The sequence below is a fragment of the Salvia hispanica genome, chromosome 3 (genome assembly GCF_023119035.1).
Source record: "Salvia hispanica cultivar TCC Black 2014 chromosome 3, UniMelb_Shisp_WGS_1.0, whole genome shotgun sequence".
NCBI lineage: Eukaryota > Viridiplantae > Streptophyta > Magnoliopsida > Lamiales > Lamiaceae > Salvia > Salvia hispanica.
In genome coordinates, this window is record NC_062967.1 from 25257891 (window position 1) to 25279091 (window position 21201).

General features: G+C 37.6%; 5 protein-coding genes across 8 annotated transcripts; 3 read left to right on the plus strand and 2 right to left on the minus strand.

Annotated features, from left to right (window-relative positions):
• The first annotated feature begins 1303 nt into the window (after nucleotides 1-1303).
• LOC125212896 (alpha-1,3-arabinosyltransferase XAT3-like) lies at nucleotides 1304-3714 on the plus strand. Of its 2 annotated transcripts, XM_048113186.1 has the most exons (4): nucleotides 1309-1554; nucleotides 1643-1720; nucleotides 1932-2075; nucleotides 2332-3714. In XM_048113186.1, exons 1-4 carry the CDS (start codon nucleotides 1416-1418, stop codon nucleotides 3597-3599), a joined length of 1629 nt encoding a protein of 542 aa, XP_047969143.1. In that variant the 5' UTR covers nucleotides 1309-1415; the 3' UTR covers nucleotides 3600-3714. The 2 variants fall into 2 exon arrangements, with proteins under 2 accessions (XP_047969144.1, XP_047969143.1); XM_048113187.1 differs by lacking the exon at nucleotides 1932-2075 and having other exon boundaries at nucleotides 1304-1554; nucleotides 2335-3714.
• Nucleotides 3715-6172: 2458 nt separating this feature from the next.
• LOC125215243 lies at nucleotides 6173-7218 on the plus strand. The gene is made up of 2 exons (XM_048116606.1): nucleotides 6173-6441; nucleotides 6509-7218. Exons 1-2 carry the CDS (start codon nucleotides 6280-6282, stop codon nucleotides 7067-7069), a joined length of 723 nt encoding a protein of 240 aa, XP_047972563.1. The 5' UTR covers nucleotides 6173-6279; the 3' UTR covers nucleotides 7070-7218.
• A 67-nt stretch (nucleotides 7219-7285) lies between these two features.
• Nucleotides 7286-9290, minus strand: LOC125215242 (guanine nucleotide-binding protein subunit beta-like protein). Its single transcript, XM_048116605.1, has 2 exons — nucleotides 8330-9290; nucleotides 7286-7614 (listed from the first exon to the last, which is right to left on the minus strand). Exons 1-2 carry the CDS (start codon nucleotides 9227-9229, stop codon nucleotides 7513-7515), a joined length of 1002 nt encoding a protein of 333 aa, XP_047972562.1. The 5' UTR covers nucleotides 9230-9290; the 3' UTR covers nucleotides 7286-7512.
• Nucleotides 9291-10219: 929 nt separating this feature from the next.
• Nucleotides 10220-15133, minus strand: LOC125211349 (UDP-N-acetylglucosamine--N-acetylmuramyl-(pentapeptide) pyrophosphoryl-undecaprenol N-acetylglucosamine transferase). 3 transcript variants are annotated; one of them, XR_007174500.1, is made up of 8 exons: nucleotides 14849-15133; nucleotides 14562-14656; nucleotides 12490-14211; nucleotides 12010-12296; nucleotides 11684-11792; nucleotides 11324-11459; nucleotides 10984-11147; nucleotides 10220-10763 (listed from the first exon to the last, which is right to left on the minus strand). XR_007174500.1 is itself a non-coding variant. In XM_048111087.1 (7 exons), exons 3-7 carry the CDS (start codon nucleotides 13069-13071, stop codon nucleotides 11035-11037), a joined length of 1227 nt encoding a protein of 408 aa, XP_047967044.1. In that variant the 5' UTR covers nucleotides 13072-14211; nucleotides 14562-14656; nucleotides 14849-15133; the 3' UTR covers nucleotides 10828-11034. The 3 variants fall into 3 exon arrangements, 1 of the variants encoding a protein (XP_047967044.1); XR_007174499.1 differs by having other exon boundaries at nucleotides 10220-10816; XM_048111087.1 differs by lacking the exon at nucleotides 10220-10763 and having other exon boundaries at nucleotides 10828-11147.
• Nucleotides 15134-18062: 2929 nt separating this feature from the next.
• LOC125215192 (L-Ala-D/L-amino acid epimerase-like) lies at nucleotides 18063-20516 on the plus strand. The gene is made up of 7 exons (XM_048116536.1): nucleotides 18063-18552; nucleotides 18968-19078; nucleotides 19166-19382; nucleotides 19454-19787; nucleotides 19861-19922; nucleotides 20013-20085; nucleotides 20295-20516. Coding segments are annotated over exons 1-7 (1188 nt in total). The 5' UTR covers nucleotides 18063-18162; the 3' UTR covers nucleotides 20296-20516.
• Nucleotides 20517-21201: the final 685 nt, after the last annotated feature.

Consider the following 21201-nt stretch of genomic DNA (forward strand, 5'->3'; position numbering starts at 1 on the left):
GAAAAATGTGGAGCAAACAAGAACATGATTATCGTTCATAATTTATTTGACAATTAGCATATTTGTTTATAGTGTGTTCTTCAACAATTCATAATTTATGTACCATGGAATGCAACTCATTGCCTACTGCTTAACAGTTAGCTTCGGACTTCTCTACCGACACTAAGTTGTTACAATTTCTTAATTCTCAACATTGTTTACGTTATAATTAAATTAAAATTAAGATGGGGCATGGTTTAGTATATACCCGCAAGAAACTCCAAATTTGGGACTAACAACTTTTTAAACTTATACTCTAATTGAATATGTTATTATTATACTATTATTTCTTTAGCTACCACTGCATATAGGGGATGTGACATATTCTAGAATTGACCTCACAAATAATTTTTACTCTCTAGTTGAAGTCATCCTTTCCGAACAAACGACCGTGCCACCTATAATCGAAGGAATATGATTTATAAATTGGCATTGGCAGATTTGAGAATCTCCCTAAACTCTCACGTTATTTGATTGTAAAATCCTAGCTAAATAAGTTTTCTTTATTTTATAGAGTAGCAGACGTCTTCTATTTCATTAAAATACAATATAAATGGTCAAGTATTGACATACCATTGGTTTGTCCCTCGACATGTAAAAGTATATTTATTATTATTCCTATTTAAAGTATTAATATTAAGTTTAGGTAATTCATGTACCAAAGATGCGCTAATTACAGACAAAATTAATTATCTTGATAATATTTAATCAAAAATCTTTTCTATTAGTACTATTTTACGTTTCATCTTCCACCCAAAAACCTACGAATACACTTTAACAACCTACATACATATATATAAGTGCATCTAATTTAATTGAAAATCCTTTCTATTATGAAGTATTCCTACTTGCGTATTGTATTCATCGTCCATCTAAAAACTACAAATACTCTTATAAATGTGCAATGTTATAAGATGACATCATAAATATACACTCGACAACGATCACACCAACGATAAATTATAATTCATCTTTTACATGAAAAATACGGAGTAGTGAATTATTTTTTAGAAACCTTGTCGTTTGTGGGATGGGCGAAGATAATGATAAAAAAAATACAAATGTCTAATTATAACTGGATACGAACGTTGCAAAGAACTCAATCAAATACCTACACAATTTGAAAAGATATATAGAATCTATAAGTCAAATTCCAAAAGTAATATTGCAACTAACCTATAAATCAATCATTGAAATGGGGAGCACGAAAACTTAAGTTGGTATAAGCTACATATAAACTTATTGAATTAATTAATTATTTCGACACCGTCTACTTCTCCTTGACTTTTAGTGGCACTCCATTTAAGCAAAGATCTCTACTCTTTCATATCTCCAAGCAAGAAGAAAAGAGGAGCTCCATTTCCAAGTAAATTAAGATGTATGATCCTATTTTCGCCAAGAGCTTCAGCCGCTTCGATCGCCAACGATTCGGATGTTTCGCTCTCGTCCTCGCTCTCTTCATCGCGCTAAGCATTTCCTCCGCATTCAAGCCTACTTTGCATCCCTTGACACTTAGTACGTAGCCTCTCTTTCTCTTCATTTTGCATTCTCGAGAGAGAAATTAAGTACTCAAAATTAGGCTTTGTTTCGTTGTATATCTCAGTTGGCGATGCTGTCAATTTTCAACTCTCGATCAGTGCTGTGGAAACCATGCTCATCGATGATATCACTGTTCAAACAGGTATATGTGTGTTGATGTTGTTATTGTTAGGACCGTCAACTGTACATTAGTTTGATAGTAGTATTAGCTAAGTCTGCGTGTGTTTGTTTTTGAGTCACTTTCAAAATGTTTCAACTAGTATATGAGATGAGTTTGCAACCCAATATTTGTTGAATTTGATATGATGATTAAAACAACACTAACAAAATAATGTTGTTGTGTTTCTCAAAAGATAGTGCTAAGAGCATGCTGGCGATCAACGAAACAGCCAAAATTGAGCCGTTGAAGTTGAAAAGCATGCTTGTGACGAATGAGTCGGTGATGGAAACCATGCTCATCGATGATGCCATTATCGACAATATCACTGCTCAAATAGGTATATGTGTGTTGATGTTGTTGTTAGGAATATCAACTGCACATTAGTTTGATATTGACCAAGTCTGGACGTGTTTGTTTTTGAGTCACTTTCAAAAGGTTTCAAACTAGCTAGTAATTGGAGTTGGACAATACTACTTCCAACTTCATTACTTCACTCGTTCTCTGATATGAGATGAGTTTGCAACTCAACAGTTGTTGAATTTGATATGATGATTAAAACAACACTAACAAAATAATGCGGTTGTGTTTCTCAGAAGATAGTGCTAAGAGCATGGTTGCGATCAACGAAACAGCCAAAATCGAGCCGTTGAATTTGCAAAGCATGCTTGTAACGAACGAGTCAGTGACGGAACTAGCTAGAGAATGGCGGAATGTGGAGCCGTTGTGCAGAGTTTTAAAATCAAATGCAGATTACTGCGAGATCGAAGGAGACGTTAGAGTCGACGCGAATTCGTCTACGATTTTTGTCGTGAAGCCGCGTTCGTATCAAATTTTGGATACGAACGCGGCTTCTGATTGGATCATAGAGCCGTATCCTAGAAGAGGAACCGGATTTGTTAAAAAATGGACGGTTAAATTAGCGGCGGAAGACGACGCCTCCGTTCCGAAATGCGACCGGCTTCATTCTCTTCCCGCATTGCTCTTCTCAATCGGCGGATTCAGCGGAAATCACTTCCACGATTTCGCCGATTTACTAGTTCCACTGTTTACGACGTCGTTCCGATTCAAACGAAACGTGCATTTTCTCGCCACCGACTACAAGCCGTGGTGGCCGGGGAAGTTCCGCCCCCTCCTCAGCCGCCTCACCGGAAGCGAAATCCTTGACATCGACCGCGAAAACACCACAAATTGCTACGGGAGACTAATCGCCGGCCTCAAATTCGACAGCGAGCTAGTGGTGGCGGCTGATTCCGCTTCTTCCTCCGGCGCGAGCATGCTCAAATTCCGGCAGCTCCTCTGGAAAACTTACTCTCTGAATAGAAAAAAAGCGATCCGCGGTGACGCGCGGCCTCGCCTGATGATCGTGTCGAGGAAGAGGACGCGAATTCTGACGAACGAGGATCGGATCTCACGAGCGGCGGAGAAGCTAGGGTTCGAGGTGGTCTCCGCCGAGGGCGACCACTCGACAAATCTGACGAAATTCGCGCAGCTGGTGAATTCGTGCGACGTGATGGTGGGGGTGCACGGCGCGGGGCTGACGAACATGGTTTTCCTGCCGGAGAAGGCGGTGCTGGTACAGATTGTGCCATTAGGCGCCATTGACGTGTTCGCGAAGCTCGATTTTGGGGATCCGGCGGCGGGGATGGGGATTAGGTATCTGGATTACAAAATTGGATTGAAGGAGAGCTCTCTGATTCAGAAATATGCGGCGGATCATCCGGTGATTAGAGATCCGATTTCGATACACAGGAAGGGATGGAATGAGCTCAGAAATGTTTACTTGAATAATCAGAACGTCACCATTGATGTACGGAGGTTTAGAGCCACTTTAGCTAAGGCACTCAAGCTTTTGCGTCGTTGATCTTTGTTTTTTGGATAGGTTTTGTTGCATTTTGTGTAACTATGTGTTCTTCGTGGAAATATTGGTTGTAAATGTAATTTTGGAATTGTTGATCATTGAAAGAGTTAATTGCTAACCAACGGGGTCGCAACGCAGAGCTGTGGTGACCTTGAGGTCACGGATTCAAACCCTGCCACCCGCTGGGAAACTTTCGGCCTTAATTCGTAAGCCCGGTCGAATAGGATTAGTCGAATTCCGCAAAAAAGGCGGGGTTCGTTACACCTATGGTTAAAAAAAGAAAAAATGAGTTAATTGCTGTTTATTGCATGCATGAACTCTATATGTGGTTTGATTTATGTCAAATTCAGTCTATTTTAAAATGAATTAAAATTAAGGTCATGATTAAATTGAATATGAACTTGCAGCAGCATACAGAGATCAAATGATAAAATTAAATGGATTATTTTTTTCTATTTAAGCCGAAAAAGTTGTTAAGCTTTTTCATTATCTAAAGCTGAGTTGGTGAAGTAATCTACTCTATTCAAACGTGTGCGCGCGTCTGTGTTTGGTTTATTTTTGTTTTTAGGCGCAAAATCTAATTAAACATATATTGTTGGACATATACAATGGTGAAGGGTGACGCATCAATTTCATCAAAGATAAAATCATTTCTATGGGAATATTTCACACGTAACACTACAATTCAGAATATTTAATTAAGAAAAAAATAAGCGATTGTTGGAGACATGTTTTACAATTTAATAAAATTGACTCGTAATTTCACGCTTTTATACAGCTACTGTATTATTTTATATATACACCATGACTTATTTAGATATTTAACTATCGTACTTATTTATTACTATCAGATTAAATTTGACCATTTATGCTGAAAAAGCAATTCCGGTGTTTCAGCATCAGCATCAGTTGTCCCTATATAATTGTAAGCAAATGACCCTGTATTCTTTAGAATGATTGTTTGATACTCCCTCCGTCACCCATTAAGAGTACACTTTTCCATTTCGGTCCGCCCTCAATTAAGAGTCACACTTTATTTTTATCATAAATAGTAAGTGGGTCCAACATTCCACTAACTCAACTCACTCACATTTTATTATAAAATCAATATAAAAAAATGGGTCTCACGTTCCACTAACTTTTTCAATCAACTTTTCTTTACATTTCTTAAAACTCGTGCCCGGTCAAAGAGTGACTCCTAATAGGGGACGGAGGGAGTATTAAAAATTGAGAAAATTACACCTCGTTAGAAAATTATGATAGTAATACCAATCAAATTATAGGAAAGTTATTGAAATAAAAAGTTCCAATAATCCAATTCATATTATAACTTGTATTCTTTAACACGTCCCCTCACGTATGGGCCGGAATGACATATTGGACTTTCATCACGTGTGTAGGCAAGAGAAGAGATAAAGAGATATAATGCATCATTGACTTGGGCTCGTTCTGATACCATATTAGAAATGAGTCATTCACCCTTCAAAAGGGTCTTGTAAGGGGGAGGGTTATCCATCCTTATATAGATGAGATATGTATCACCACCAAGTTGATGTGGGATAAGATTTACTCCCCCGTCCCACAAAAGATGTCACACTTTCCTTTTTAGAAAGATATCACATTTCTCTTTTTGGAAAAAGTTCTCTCTCACATAAATATAAAAATTATATTTTCTCTTTCCATTTAACACACAAAATAAAACCTCCTAAAATCTCGTGTCATCCCACAAGTGAGACATCTTTTGTGAGAGAAGGGAGTAATAGTTTTAACATGACGTATCTTGTCAAGCTTGAAACGATATGCATTAGTATAGGAGTATTTATTTTGCATATATAATAACCTTTCTGTATCGTTCAAAGTAGGATTTATATGAAGAAAAGACTCTCTATGAGTTGAATAAAGCTGGAATGTTAAACCAGTACTTAAATGAAGGTGTTTACTTTTTTTCAAATTTAATTTACAACTACAAGATTAATCTGCGAACAGCCCATTTTATGAATGGGCCTTTATATAATTTGTTGTGGTGACGTAATTAGGCCCATTGATTTTCAAAAAAACATCTCAATATATTCAAAGGTGATGCTCAAATAAACTAATTTAGCTAATTAATAGCCGGTAACATGGAAATTAATTAAATAACTACTTATACGAGTTCAAAAATGTAGGAAGAATCAAGCTAGTTAAAAGAAATACGTCACTAACTTATGAGAAACGGCTTTGTCGAAATCATTATCAGTTATCACCTCCGTCCATGAAAAATAGTCTTGGTAGTGGACGATACAAGTTTTAATAATATAATGACTTTATTTCTCAATTGATCATTAGTCATATGTCTATTTCTTTTAACTTTTGTATTAAAGTTTCAATTGTATTGTACACTCGCATACAAAAATCAATGCATAGTGGGATCCTAATTTTGTTAATGTGTGTAGATGCTTATAGTTATGGTAAACAAAACGTGTGCTTGCTAAGATGACGAGGAAAACACCTTCAAATTTTGTACACTGTCATGCGATTCTTTGTCCTAAAAAGCAATTCAGATTCTTTAATTCACAATGCAAATCATTATTTTTACACACCAAATCCTACTTAACATTTGTTACTCTTAAATCTTAATTGAAGCCTTGTAGTATTATTTAATGCTTCCCATCTCTCCTCTTCTAGCCTTTGTATCTGGAGTTTGATGGAGGAGAAGCAGCTCGATTACGTGCTGGTGCCGTTGGGGATGGCTATGTTTCTCGGCTACCACCTCTGGCTTCTCTTCACCATCATACGAAATCCGACAAGAACTGTCATCGGCATCAACTCTCAGAGCCGCCATAAATGGCTCTTCTGCTTGATGTCTGTTAGTATTCCTTTTCCCTTTCTGTCTGTAATCAGTTTTCATGGTTGTTTGTTTTGATAATTGGCAGGATCCTCTAAAAAATGGAGTACTGGCAGTTCAAACGATCCGTAACAACATAATGGCATCGACCCTCTTGGCGACGACAGCCATCACTCTGAGCTCGCTCATAAGCGTGTATGTCAGCAACAAGTCCAGCTCCCCCTCCTCCAAATTGATCTACGGGAACAAATCCTCCTTCATGTCCTCGCTCAAGTTCTTTGCCATTTTGCTCTGCTTTCTCGTGGCGTTCCTCTGCAACGTCCAGTCCATAAGGTACTACGCGCACGTCAGCTTCCTAGCCACCGTGCCCACCTCTCAGGGCAAGATAGACGCCATTGAGTATGTGGCCAGGAACTTGAACAGGGGTAGCTTCTTCTGGTCGCTCGGACTCAGAGCTTTCTACTTGTCCTTTCCTCTCTTCCTCTGGGTGTTCGGCCCGATACCCATGTTCCTTTGCTGCTTTGCCATGTCGTTCCTTCTCTATTTCTTGGACACCACCACCAACTTCACCAGAGATCTGCACTCTCATTCTATCAAGCAGGAAACCATTGTTGAAGATGCAGAGCCTGTCGTTGCTCGTGCCACGTGACCTATTTCGGTCTAGCTAAATTGCACTTTCAAAGTTCAACTTTGGTGTATTAACTTATGATAATAGGTATTGCATGATTGCAGAATTTGATCAGTAATCTTGAAATTACAGATAACTGTTATGTTGAATAACACTTTTTTCCATGTAAACTACAAACAATTGTATAGAAGCATAATCTACACAGCACAAATGCTACTGATTTCTCTGGAAAAACACTTGACAAACTTTAAACTCGAAAGTATATGATAAAATGGAACATGTGTGAATCTTTAAGAGTACAAAATATGAAAACTCAAAAAACGAGTAGCTACATAGAAAGAAATACAGAGATATGATTATGTATATAAAATTAGAATTGAATTGTGCTGAAACCTAGCAGACAAAAATCCCAAGTGATCAAAAAACATTGTCAAAATTTTCCACTCGAGAGTTGAATCACAGTCCTAGTATCGGCCAATGCCCCAAACTCGGATGACACCATCGGTATAGCCACTGAAAAGGGTGCTTCCATCAGCTTTCCAGCTGAGACTGGTGCAATATATAACCTGCAGCAAACAATTATGAATAAGCATAACTGACAATCAAAACTATAAATACATAGAATTTCATTGATAAGTCAGATCCAGAGATGGACAATCAAGAATATTGAACTACTAAACATATCCAAGCAACTTAAGAATGCTGACCCGAACACTGCTTTATCTGTGCAAATTTTGATTCAAATTAAAGATCTTTAAAAAATAAAAAACAAACATGAAAGTTTCATCTGTTTCCCTAAACGAACCTATAATCATATTAATATAAGTATTTAAGTGCAAAGGGGCTTGACCAAACAGACACTTGGGATTCAAGGAGTGTGAATTGAGAATCGCAGATGGGAACAGAGTGACTACGGTTGCTTGGAGTATAATATAATGGTTACACATACTTCCCATTATCATCAAATTTTAACAGAATCATAATGCACAATAAGACAAGAGGAATAACAATTCAGTGTTCAACCAGACAAATTCATCAAAAAAAAAAACACACAATCAAAGAGAAGCATTTTTTGGATAAAAATGGGGATTAAACCTAAAATTCGCCATTTTAAGAAATGAAACAACTCAAAATTGCATCCTGTTATTCTAAAATACTCTACTATACAAACATTAAGATAACTTGGTATAAAAAGAAACTAAATTGCACTCTCAATTATAAAAAGAATACTCAGATTAGACTCATGATAATCAAAAAATCAAAACTTGAATCTAAATTAACCTTGTTTTTCCCAGCAGCAGATTGGGCAGCTTCATCTCTGGCCATTTCACTCTCCTGCTTCAAATCCACCTTGAGATCCGAAACAACACTCTTGCTCTCCAAATCCCAAATCTTAATTCCCGATTGAGTAGCAGCGCAGAGCCAATACCTATTAGGGCTAAACGTGAGAGCATTAACAATCGAGCCAGCCTCCAACGAATACAGCATCTTCCCCTCCGTCAAATCCCACAGCAAAATCACACCATCCTTTCCCCCACTGGCGCACAGCGATCCATCCGGCGACACCACCACCGTGTTCACGTAGCCAGTGTGTCCAGTCAGCGTGGCGCGCAGCTTGCAATTGGTCAGATTCCAGACCTTGACGGTCTTATCCCACGACCCCGACACGACGGTGGGCTGGGCGGCGTCGGGCGAGAAGCGGACGCAGGAGACCCAATCGGAGTGCGATTCGCCTCCCTCGATGGTGTACTTGCACTCGCCGAGCGTGTTCCAGAGCTTGATCGTCTTGTCGCGCGACGCCGAGACGATCTGGCGGTTGTCGGCGGAGAAGGCGACGGAGAGGACGTCCTTGGCGTGGCCGACGAAGCGGCGGGCGGTTTCGCCGGTCTGGAGGTCCCAGAGGCGGAGCTCGGCGTCCCAGGAGGCGGAGAGGGCGAATTGGCCGTCGGAGGAGAGGACGACGTCGTGGACGAAGTGAGAGTGGCCGGTGAGGCGGCGGGTGGCGACGCCGAAGGAGGAATTGGAGGAGTCCTTGGTGAGGGTCCAGAGGATTAGGGAATTGTCGCGGGAGGAGGTGACGATGGTATCGGAATTGTCGATTGGGGCGGCGATGGCGGTGACCCAGTCGGTGTGGCCGCGCATGGTGCCGCGGAGGACGAGCTGTTCCTGCCCCATTGCCATGGCTGCTAGGGTTTTGGATTAGGGGTTTTCGAGGGAGAAGAAGCAGCCGGATTACCTTATTACAAAGGCGACGGGTATTTATATATTGACAAAAATATAGGTTTGGAATATTTGATACGTTTACAATTTTTTATTAATTGAAAATTTCCAATCTTTAATAACACTGTAATTTATTCTATAGTTTTTATAATTTATCAATAATGGAGAGTGTTATAAAACCAACTAATAACTTAATTACTAACTACAATTAAATAATAGTTATTAGATATTCAAATTAAGGGTTTAGATCATTAATTTCTTAATGTCAATACGATCAACGGAAAACGTCAATAAAGCTATAGGATTAATTCGGCCATAGGATTAATTTCAAAAAATATCAATAGGGGTATTAGTATCAATTAACTACATATTTAGTTATAACTAACTTTTAAAAGAAATCCCAAAACTTTAAATTCATATAACATATATCAAATTAAAGATAATTTCATAAGGATTCCAACGATATCATACATGCATATGTTCCGACGTCAAAATTTGAAAAAAAAATTCAAAATTTTTTAATTTTTTCGTACAAGCAGAAATGTCAACATACTATATAAAATATGTCAATATAATATATGTAGAATGTCAATATAAGCAATGGGTTAACATTCTTAAAGCATTGTGTTGACATTCTCAAAGTATTGTGTTGATATTTTCGGAACACTATATTGACATTTTCATCTAAAACCCTAATTTGGAGTTTTTTTTATCTTTTTCGATTTAATTAATAAAAACGAAAATTACACGTGGCAAATTGTAGACTACACATTTTCTAAAATCATATGGCCTTAAATTAGTTGTAGTTAGCAATTAAATGATAAGTTAGCAATTGATCACTCCCCAGGATTAGTAATTGTATCAATTTTTTATTCTATTTTTTCAATTTTATGAGAGAAAATTCATTCTAACAATTTTATTCTAATTTTTACTAGGAAGAAAAGGTTGTATACATATTCCCTTGAAATTATTTTTATTTTTATAATTATAATTATCTAAAAATTATTAGTACAATTTATAAAATTGGGATAAAATTGATAAATCTAAAGGAATGATTTCCATGTTCCAATATTTTGCAGGTTCTGTTCTTGCTGAAGATGACACCTTTCAAACAAGCGTTGTCTGCCTTCCAACATGCCCGTTTGTATGACACAGAACGCGTCTCCCCGCACACTTTTCCTACTGAGTTGTCTGATAGCATATACCTCATAAAGAAACTGAAACCCTTCAATGTGTCTTTGTACAATGGCCGGAGGCTTTCAACCACTTCCCTGAACCCGGATACAAGCACATCCTTAGTTTCCCAGATTCTTCCCGACAACTCTTCGACAAAAGAAGAAGCTACTGGATGATTGCAAGAAGGATGTTTCACTGCAGTTTCGTGCCACAGAACTGTCAAAAAAGTGAATCAGAGGCCAGTGTTTCCCAGATTCAAGTATAGGTGATCCGCATTCGTGCTCTCTCTTCAAGAAATGGTGTGACATGTCACTTGATGCTACACAAGTTCATCAAGAAGGGAAGCAAATGACAATGATCAGAGAGGAAATCCTGCACAGAACTGAATCATAAAGAACTACATAACCAGAGTGAAATTGATGTGTGTGTGTTGTACATATATAAACCATCAAAGATTTTTTGCTACTTCAACCAGTCTATTGAAATTAAACAGTTCAAAACACTAATCATATCAGCATGTTAAAACTAAACTCAGCAACCTGCTGTTTACTGAAAACAGGTGAATATATTTTCAGTAGTCCTTCAAGAACTCAAGTTACTTCAGAGGTTAGGGAGATGATAAGTTCGGCTATCTCAGCAGAGGCCTTTGTTTTGGCAGCTTTCAAAGCCCTCTCAGACATCTCTTCCATCAAACTATCGTTATCTGTCAAAGATCATAGCGAGTCACAAGAGCTGGCATAAGCAGTTTGAGAAAGACTCTCGGATAAGTTTTCTCCTTTTAGTTTGGCAATTAAAAAGAAAAGAAAAAAGGGTTACGAGTCAAGTTTCATATGAAAAAACAGCAATGATTCTTTGTAGTATTAGAAATGCATCTCATACCGATAATTCCTTGGATTGCATTTCTAAGGGTTGCTGAGTCGAGTTCATCTTCCGTTATAACCCTCGAACCAGCTACGTTGGCCATGAGTTGAGCATTTTTTAACTGGTGTCCCTCGGCAGCATGTGGTGACGGTATCTACAGCATCCAAATTGAGAAGCAGCTAAAGATATGCAAATGATTCCAGATTTCTTCAAAAGAGGGCACTTTAAACCTTATAAATAGGATTTGTATCATTTTCAACTTGCATCATGGTAACAAATGATCAACTTCCTTAGATCAAGTTGATCAACTATAAGACCTCTTAAAGTGGAGAAATACTAAGATAATCGACTCATACACTAAGCTAGCCAATTCAATACCAAGATAGAAGGCTTCCCAGTCGCTAGGATCTCAGAGCAGGTCATTGCCCCAGCCCTCGAAACAACAAGGTCTGCAGCAGCGTACGCCAAATCCACATCATTCAAGAATCTGCACAATGCCAAAAAATGTTTCACCTTTGAAAAACACACATACTAATAGATAAGAGCATCAAGAAACAGCCTAACAACATTCCACCTATTCAAAAAAATATCCCAACTCTCCACTATCATCAATCTGCATATAACTGTCCAAAACCTCCAAACTGAACACATAATGCAACAATAAAGCAATCAAACAATCAAAGAAGCAAAAATTAGACACTCACGGAGAAAGAAGTAGCCCAGGATGACTCTTCACAAGGCTCTCCATCTCCGGGAAGGCGTCCATCCCCGTCTGCCATATAACAAAGAGTCCATCATTCTCAGACAACAACTGGCAATACACATTGACCATAGCAACGTTGATCGCATAAGCACCTAATGACCCTCCAAGAACAACCACCACCTTCTCCACCTCCGCTCCCGGGAAGAAACGCTTTCTTCCCGCCTCCTTCGACGCCCCATTCATCAACGACAACCTCACTGGATTCCCACAGACAACGCACTTATCCCTCTGCCAAAAGCATTACGGGTGAGTATTCGATTTTTGGTTCGGTTTGTCAAAATGTAAAACCGAACCGAACTGAATTATCTAAAAAACCGAAATTTCATAAATGTCTCAAAAATAACAAAAATATTGAAATCCAAACCCCAAAAAAACAAATTTTAAATTTCAGTTTGATTCGGTTTTTGATTATTTTGCTCACCCTGAAAAAACAGTCGACGCTGGAATCGAAGGCCACGCAGATTTTGTGAGCGAACAAGGAAAGAACCAAATTTGCGATTCCGAGGGCGGAGTTCTGCTCTTGTATGATGAGCTTGACGCCTGTGAGGGCGGCGGCGAGGCAAGTGGGGAAGGAGACGAAGCCTCCGGTGCCGATGACGATGTGGGGGTCGAATTGTTGGAGGATTCTGAGATTGTGCAGGATTGAGCTGGCGAGGATGAAGGGGAGGAGGAAGAGATTGTGGAGAGAGAGGAAGGGGCGGCGGAGAGGGACGGCGGGGGCGGGGGTGAAGGGGAATCCGGCGGAGGGGACGGCTGTGGCCTCCATTCCGGTGGGGGTTCCGACGAAGAGGAATTGGGCGTTGGGGTGGAGGGTTTTGAGGTGGTCTGCTATGGCGATGGCGGGGTAGATGTGGCCGCCTGTGCCACCGGCGGCGAATACTATTCGGAGGTTTTGGGCGGGAGAGGTGGCGGCGGTGGAGACAGCTCGTGGTTGGGGGGAGAAGGGGAGGTGATGGAGAGGAATGGTGGAGGGTTTGAGAGATGAGTAGAAGAAGGCAGCCATTGTTGAAGCTTCGCCAATGGACACTCACTCAGTCACTCTCTTTTTAATTTTGGATACATTTTTAAGCCAATTTTTTTTTTTAAATATAGTGTACTACTAGTACTACTATAGTTTCATAATTGTTTTAAATACTAGTATGTGTTTTAGAATTTTTTAGATTAATCAAAAATATGACAGTGCAATAATCCATTCTTATTGGCTTTTCCGTTCGCTCTACCTTTACTTACTCTCATATTGTTCATCTCTAAAGCAAAAAATGGTATTGTGACCCATATGACTATGTGCTCTAGTTGAGTTATTATTCACCCCGTCTGATCTTACATTGGATCGGAGGTATTCTTAGATCGCTTCTGTGCATTGGTGCCTCTTTGTTGCCCATTTGTATGCTCACCTTCTTCCTAGGCTCTCGAAGGATCACACGTTCTCACTTCGATAGACGTTATCATTTCGATCTTATACTATAGCTGATCTTCTATTATGATTCGACATGGTTGTAGCCTTGTAGATGAAGCATAATTTATGGACTTCATATTATCCCGCACAAAGTCAGAGCATATGAGTTATATGTTCTATTGGTCCTATGAGACATAATGCGTAGTGATTGTGTTCCAACTACGGGGCTTGGAAGAGTTAGAAAATTATCTTCGAAGTTGAAAATATTAGGATTCACTTTAATATATCTAAGATACTTTTCTAGTTGGATTGGGCAGGTTGTGTTGTTTGGATCCATTGTACAACTTGGAGAGAATTTTGAGATGATTAAGAGTGAATTTAGAGAAAAAAAAGATAATTTTGAGAGGATTAAGAGTGACTTTAGAGAAAAAGAAAATAGAGTGGGAATGTGGACTGTGGACATATATATTATATATAGATGAAAAAGAGGTATCCGCTGAGAATTTAAAAAAGAGCCATTGCATTACACAATAACCCGATTTTCAAATTTTAAAAAACAACCTAATTGCCACATGGTGCAATGCCATTGGGTAACAGCAGCGTGTGTGTTAGTCGTGCTCGTGCTAATGCATGTGCAGGCATTTATTTCAAGCCCGCGAGCTCACGAAGTGCATCTGCAGCACCGAGCTAAGCTTCACCTTGCTTACGTGTGCTCAATAGTGAGCCAGCTCTGTTGAACTCCCTTTTCTTGTGTAATGTAAAGACAAGTCGATTAGGATTATGGCATGCGCGGATATAGTCACATTGACATAGCGTTAAAAGTTGAACTAATGTAAATTCTTTTTTTTTCAAATACTATAATATCCACGCTATTTAAATATTTATGACCAAACTCGTAAAATTTAATCAAATGTGTAATCATTACTGAAAATCTTTAACTCACATTTTGTAGTAAAATTGACGGATTAAGACAGGAATGATTTTGACCTAATTTTAATTTCACTAGTGATAAATTTCTGATTCTTAATGCTTCAAAATCAAAAGAAACATAATAAAATTAAGTTGGTGCTAAATGCTAATAGTAGGAAGATGCATACGTGTATTAGTAATGTTCATTTGTATCTCAAAATTAGGAGCTTGATCCTTGGACTACACAATTGTATTTTGATAGCTTTTGAATTTGAGAATGTAACTGAAAAAAATCCAAACATGAAAAATTGATTAAATAAACCAACGCGCAGTGGGGAATTAAACTCTAATTAAACGAATAAAATAGTTAAAGATTAGCTATTTTTAAGAGATGGATCAAAATCATTAGCATTAGTGCATTATTACCCAACTTTAATATGTTAATGTTATGAGTCGAAACTCATACAAAACTAACCCTTCAATGTTATGAAAACATGCAATACGATAATCATGCACCGCAACCAGCACCACAGGCGGCGGCGCAACTGCTTCCGCCGTAGACTTCAGCGGCGTCGGCTTCTTTTTGTTGAACACCATGTGCACATTTCCATATAATGAGAGACATGATTGAAGCTGAGGCCAAAACTAGCCACACCATTGAAATTGAAAATATGGGTTGAACTTGAAATTCATTTTGATCACCTATCAACTTTTTCAAATTTATCAACATCCTTGCTAGTGTGTTTGGTTGTGTTTGAGATTAATGAAATGAATCTATTCTCTTCTTCCCACTTGTAAGAATAGAATTAGATTAAATTGACCTGTGTTACAGTAAAAGTCGTCGACTCCCCACCTCCTCCAAGGGCCAAAACCATTTTGCTTATCATATTCCACTGTTTCCCTCTTTAACAATTTTATGTAATAGTATAAGGTTTTCATTATTCTATATTTAGCAAATTAGTATTACATAGAAATCATGTTTAATTACTTTGGCTGAGTCTTTAAATCCATTTGTAATCAGTAACGGATCGATAAGAATCTGTCAGTGTGTTTTTTATAGTGGTAAGTTCAAATATCAATATAATTCATACTATCAATCTTCAAAATTGATAGAATGAATTATATTGTCCAATGAGGAAGATAAATATATTTTTCATGAAATTGTTGAAGGTTGATTTCCTTATGAACTCGATCCACTTTTCTATAGTACTCCATATATGGATTATGATCACAAAAAGGGTAAAAAAAAGTATTGAAATGTTGGACATGAAAGTTATAGCCATTAGATCCACAAATGTATGAGTTTTGAGTGTGATTTCCATTAAAATCCCACTTAATGCTACATTTTTGTATGGATTGTGAAGAGGCCTATGCTACCACATATATAGTAGATAATGTGGAAGAAAACAATTACTACACCTATTTCATTAGTGAGCAAGAAATCATTTATTTACTGAATTGTGATCATCCTCATATATTGAAAGAATTAGAAAGCTATAGAATTGTAGTGGAGAGTGGCGTTTGATTTGCTACTTTTATCATGCTGAAAGAGACTCCAATGACTCAACAAATATAACTATTTTTAAAAAATTATGAAGAAAAAGTTAATTAATGCAACTTTGTGTATAGAAAAGCTATCCATGTAAAAAGTTTCAAGATTTTGCCCAAACATTATCTTATCTTCTTCACTTTTTACTTATTAAACAACTTATTTTCCTAGTGAATTACTCAGAACTAGAATTGTCAACCAAAATATTACTAGGCAGCCAACTCAAAAATAAAAAAAAATTGCTATAAAGTGTTTTACAAGTAATAACAAAGAAGAAATTATTATTTGGATAATCTAAAACAGTCCAACCAAGTCCTGGGCCGGTGTTCACTCAGGCCCACACAGGTTTGAGAGTTTTCCTCCTGAACGTAGGCCCATGTTTTGTTGGAGTTATTTATGTTAATCATATTTCCAAATAAAAATATGTTTTGTGAATAAGACAAAAAACAATCAAATACAAAAAATGTCGATTTTATTTTACTTTAGATTTTCTATGCTGATGTATGGAATTTAAGTAGGCTTAACATTAGTGATATATTAACATTAATACAAGAACAAGAAGCCGTTTCGATGTGTTAGTATTAGGTGTATTTTGTAAGTATTTATCTAAAAAAAACAGTGCATTTTGAGAATATGTGAACATATACCGTTTCATGTCAACATTTACATCTCCAATGCAGCATCACAAATGAACTTTTTGTGGCCTAAATTATTAATAATAGTTTTGTTATCCAAAAGCAGCCATTAGGGGCATTCGAGGGTCACTAAGCATATTCGAAAAGACATATATATTCTGTTTAATTAGTCATTCAATGATAACAACTTGTTCTGAATCTCCCAAACTAAATGACAGTCTCATCTAACAACCATTACCTATTTTGGTAGAGACCAAATATATAGAAATAAATTATTGATAGGAGCAATGTTTTCTAATTTGTAGTATTTATCTACGCTAACACATGCTGCCAAAAAAGCTTATTTGACATTAATAAAATAATAATCATCACAAATTGATATTTGAAACAACTTTATAAGCACGTTCGACAAAACAATGACTTTTATTTTTATTAAATTGAGTAAATGGATTGCTACATTCATATACTGAAATTTTATTTAATTACACTAATAATTAAAGACTGCCATAAAACAAGTACTCCATCACAAAAATAATACTAATAATTATAATGATAATAGTAGGAAACATAAATTTAAAAGATCAAAATCCAAAATACAGAGAGCAATGGGTAATTAATAGTATTAAGACAACTTATTGGGTAAGAATTGAACTACAGTAAAAATATTAATATAAAGATTTCGACATTAAAAGTGCCGGAAAATTTAGTGGGAGTTTCGAAAATATTATAATCGAAAAGATAAATCACGTGGATATTGCAATTATGTCAAGTTTAATTTTTGTTGTTGTTAGACCAAAGATATCCATCGGCGGACTAAGTGACTATTCTCCGTGTTGATTATAGGTATCTCGAAAGGTGAGACAACTGACATGGTTATTTGATTAAATATGGACGAGTCACGTGCCACTCGACCACATCCTTGATTTAATTGTTTAATTAGTATTTTAATGCAAAGTAGCAAAAGAATAAGAAAGCTGAATACTATCTCCGGCATCAATTAACGGAGTACCCATTTTAGCATTTTGCTATTTTTGTTTCATTTTGTTTTTACTGTATAATAAGCAGATATGCTATATATATGATAAGCAAATTAAAGCTCACATTATGTTAGTAAATTTTATACAGAATCAACACCTTTCTCATTTTGCCATTGTCCTATTTTAGATTCGTTTTGTTTTTATAGTATAAGAAGCAGAAAAAAATGTGACTCATAGTAATTCTTTCCGTGTTTAACAATTCTTGAAATTTGAACTGCCACAAATTTAGGTGGATACTGCAATCATAACAATTTAATCTCTTCTTTATCTTTTCAAAAATAGCCTGAAATGGAAATTTTGGTCGAAATATTGCATGGGTGAAAATCGAAAAATAGCCTGAAATGGAAATTTTGGCGAGGTTGAAGATAAACAGATACATCACACATGCAAATAATTAATTATTGAATACAAACACGTTTCAAAAACAACTGGGTTTCTATTTCTCTCTCATCAACATAAACAAAATAAAAATGGCTGCATCTTCTTCTCTCTCACTCTCCTCAAATCACCATTGAAAAATTTGAAGCAAACTGTTTCTGTTCACACTCACTAAAACAGAGGAAAAAAAATGGTCCCTTCCGCCGCCTTCCTGTCCCTGCAACCGCCGCCTCTCCGCTTCTCCAAGAGCCCCACCGCCTGCATGGCGGCGGCGCCGGCGTGCCTGGGGTTCAAGAACCTGCTGGAGACGTATGCGGTGAGCGTTCAGCGCGCGGAGGGGCGCGCGCTGAACGTGCCGCTGCTGGCGTCGGCGCGGCTGGACGGCGTGGAGAATGTGGCCGTGCGGGTGGAGCTCCGCAACGGCTGCGTCGGGTGGGGGGAGTCGCCGGCGGAGGATCAGGCCGCGGCCCTGGCCGCGGTGGCCGTGGCTTGCCGGGCTCTGCTTGAGAGCCCTGGCAAGAGCTTGGCCATTGTTCTTGCTGAGATTGGTGGGATGCTTCCTGGCCATTCTTTTGCTTCTGTGAGTTTCATACAATTCTTTGTAATTCTCACTTGATAAATAAATTAAAATCTGGTTTGGATTTGACATAGTTTTAGATGGTTTGTTGGATTCTAATTGTCTTAATACTGAATTAATCATGTTTGGGGGTGTATTTGGGATTTTGTTAATTAGGGTTCATAATCCCAATTTGACACTATTTTGGTGATGTTGATTGTGACTATCCTCGTTTCTTGGTTTTCACTCTGTTTTCATGTTGTTTAACAAACTACAATGTTAAATAGTCTTTGAATTTGAAGATTCTGTATTTTTTGTGTCACTGCTAAAAGGCCTCAACATATACTACTCCCACCTTCCCTCATTCTTCGATGTGGGATGGATTTGCAACCCAACATGAGTCGGATGCTAATTGAATGTATACATCTGATTGATGAAGGTCAGAGCAGGGATCGAGATGGCATTGATCGATGCAGTTGCAAACAGCATCGGAGTACCTCTATGGAGACTGTTCGGTGGATTCTCAAACGCGATAACAACAGATATAACAGTTAGATACTTCTCTGTTCATACATACTTCTCTGTTCATGTGAAGAAAATCATTAGCAGGTAGTAATAGCTATTATCACACGTACAGATTCCAATAGTTTCCCCAACCGAAGCAGCAGAGCTGGCTTCAAAGTATCGCGTTCAAGGTTTCAAGCATTTGAAGCTCAAAGTGGGGAAGAACTTGTCTGCTGACATCGAAGTTCTTAAAGCTATACGCACAGTCCATCCCGACTGCTTGTTCATTTTAGATGCTAACGAAGGTTATAGCTCTGAAGAAGCCATTCAAGTTCTCCAAAAGTTACACGGTAAATATATGTTCCGTCTACCTGCATATATTTTCTTGAAAGATCATCGTAACCTTTCTCTTTTCCTGCAGAAATGGAGGTGACGCCTATTCTTTTCGAACAACCAGTTCACAGAGATGACTGGAAAGGCCTTGGTCACGTTAGTCGCGTTGCCAGGACCAAGTATGGGGTATCTGTTGCTGCTGATGAAAGTTGCCGTAGTTTAGATGATGTGAAGAAAATAGTGAAGGAAGACCTTGCACACGTAGTCAACATCAAGCTCGCCAAAATGGGAGTGATTGGGGCTCTCGAGATCATTGATCTAGCAAGGGATTCCGGATTGGATTTGATGATCGGTGGTATGGTCGAAACAAGGCTTGCTATGGGCTTTGCCGGTCATTTGGCAGCTGGTCTCGGGTGTTTCAAGTAAGCAATACTAGTGTTTTAATTCAAGCAATGTTATGTGAAAAAAAGCATATCTTCACTCATTTGTTTGCAGATTCATTGACCTCGACACTCCCCTCTTACTAGCAGAGGATCCTGTTCTCGGAGGCTATGAAGGTACTTTATCGTTTTCTAGTTCGTGCTTGTAGTTAGCATCACGGATTCATTTCTTAATGAATTACTAACTCAATGCGTTCCCTGGCTTAGTTTGTGGCCCGGTTTACAAGTTCACTAATACTAGAGGTCATGGCGGTTTTCTGCATTGGGACAATATTTGCTGGTAAGTTACTATATTGAACTCAACTACTTTTACTTATACAACAGACTGTCCATGTAGGTTTCACTTTTCGACATTTTGGTCGTAATATAATTGCACAATCAACGAGACACACAGCTCGTTGGAGGACTATTGAATTCTGCACTGCCCTAAAGCATGACGGAGTAGAGTTTACACATACATATATTTGAGTTTATGTGTTTGTGTTGCAGATAAGATGATGAAGCTCACTGCTCTGGCCTTGGTTGGATGGTGGGATAGTTATTAGTAATATTGTGTTGTTAACTTTAGAATACATAAATATGTAATATGACATAGTTAATGTATGGAATTTCCATTTGTGTAGTAGCAGGAATGGGCTGTGAATGATGACGATGATCACTGTAGTAACTTTGGCTATATATATAACTTGATGAGTTGAGAGTTCGCATTTAGCCTTGGTTTTGATAAATATTAAATGCACTTGAACAAAAGATATGGAGTATAGTTTATGGTTGAGAGAATTTAAAAGTTCAGTTGATGAAGTCTCTATACAACATTCAAACTTAGTCGGTTTAATAATCTAATAACTTTTGAACCTGATGATTAAGATTTGATAGTATTTTAAGAAAAATTGCTTGTGTGGTTTACATTCAATAATACTAATGTGCCCATTTAGTAGGATATTTAGATAATCCAAGATAACTAAAGTAAGACGGGCTTTAAGATAAGGATTAAAATAAAATTCGGTATAAATAATTTAATGAGTATGTTTGGTAACTAAGATAAAAATTAGGATAAAGAACTAAAATTACTAATATAACCCTATTAAATTAAATTTTATTTCAAAAATATCCCTAAAGCACCTATGCTATTTCTCTCTCATTTCATTCACATACACTACAATAGGATGTTCTTGCTAATCATAACAAAGCTGAAGAAGAAGTAAAACGATGACAAAACCACAAAACAACGAGTTACACAATCAAGAACATAACAAAAAAAATAAAAGATAAATCAAATTGAAAGAAATGCAAGTATCTGATAGAAGAAGATACATCCCAAACTCCCACCCAAATGCTGACAACTTCAAGAGCCATAATTGAAGAAGAAAAAGAAAAGAAAATAGTATCGCTCCTC

Excerpts from the sequence above, each read along its gene's own strand:
- LOC125212896 (XM_048113186.1), top strand. The coding sequence starts at position 1,416 with ATGTATGATCCTATTTTCGCCAAGAGCTTCAGCCGCTTCGATCGCCAA. Across the intron at positions 1,555-1,642 it reads TTTGCATCCCTTGACACTTA|TTGGCGATGCTGTCAATTTT; the intron begins GTACGTAGCCTC and ends TGTATATCTCAG. Across the intron at positions 2,076-2,331 it reads CAATATCACTGCTCAAATAG|AAGATAGTGCTAAGAGCATG; the intron begins GTATATGTGTGT and ends TGTGTTTCTCAG.
- LOC125215243 (XM_048116606.1), top strand. The coding sequence starts at position 6,280 with ATGGAGGAGAAGCAGCTCGATTACGTGCTGGTGCCGTTGGGGATGGCT. Across the intron at positions 6,442-6,508 it reads GGCTCTTCTGCTTGATGTCT|GATCCTCTAAAAAATGGAGT; the intron begins GTTAGTATTCCT and ends GATAATTGGCAG.
- LOC125215242 (XM_048116605.1), bottom strand. The coding sequence starts at position 9,229 with ATGGCAATGGGGCAGGAACAGCTCGTCCTCCGCGGCACCATGCGCGGC. Across the intron at positions 7,615-8,329 it reads CTGCTGCTGGGAAAAACAAG|GTTATATATTGCACCAGTCT; the intron begins GTTAATTTAGAT and ends TGTTTGCTGCAG.
- LOC125211349 (XM_048111087.1), bottom strand. The coding sequence starts at position 13,071 with ATGGCTGCCTTCTTCTACTCATCTCTCAAACCCTCCACCATTCCTCTC. Across the intron at positions 11,460-11,683 it reads CTGGGAAGCCTTCTATCTTG|ATACCGTCACCACATGCTGC; the intron begins GTATTGAATTGG and ends TGGATGCTGTAG. Across the intron at positions 11,148-11,323 it reads TGCAATCCAAGGAATTATCG|ATAACGATAGTTTGATGGAA; the intron begins GTATGAGATGCA and ends GATCTTTGACAG.
- LOC125215192 (XM_048116536.1), top strand. The coding sequence starts at position 18,163 with ATGGTCCCTTCCGCCGCCTTCCTGTCCCTGCAACCGCCGCCTCTCCGC. Across the intron at positions 19,788-19,860 it reads GCTGGTCTCGGGTGTTTCAA|ATTCATTGACCTCGACACTC; the intron begins GTAAGCAATACT and ends ATTTGTTTGCAG. Across the intron at positions 19,923-20,012 it reads TGTTCTCGGAGGCTATGAAG|TTTGTGGCCCGGTTTACAAG; the intron begins GTACTTTATCGT and ends TCCCTGGCTTAG.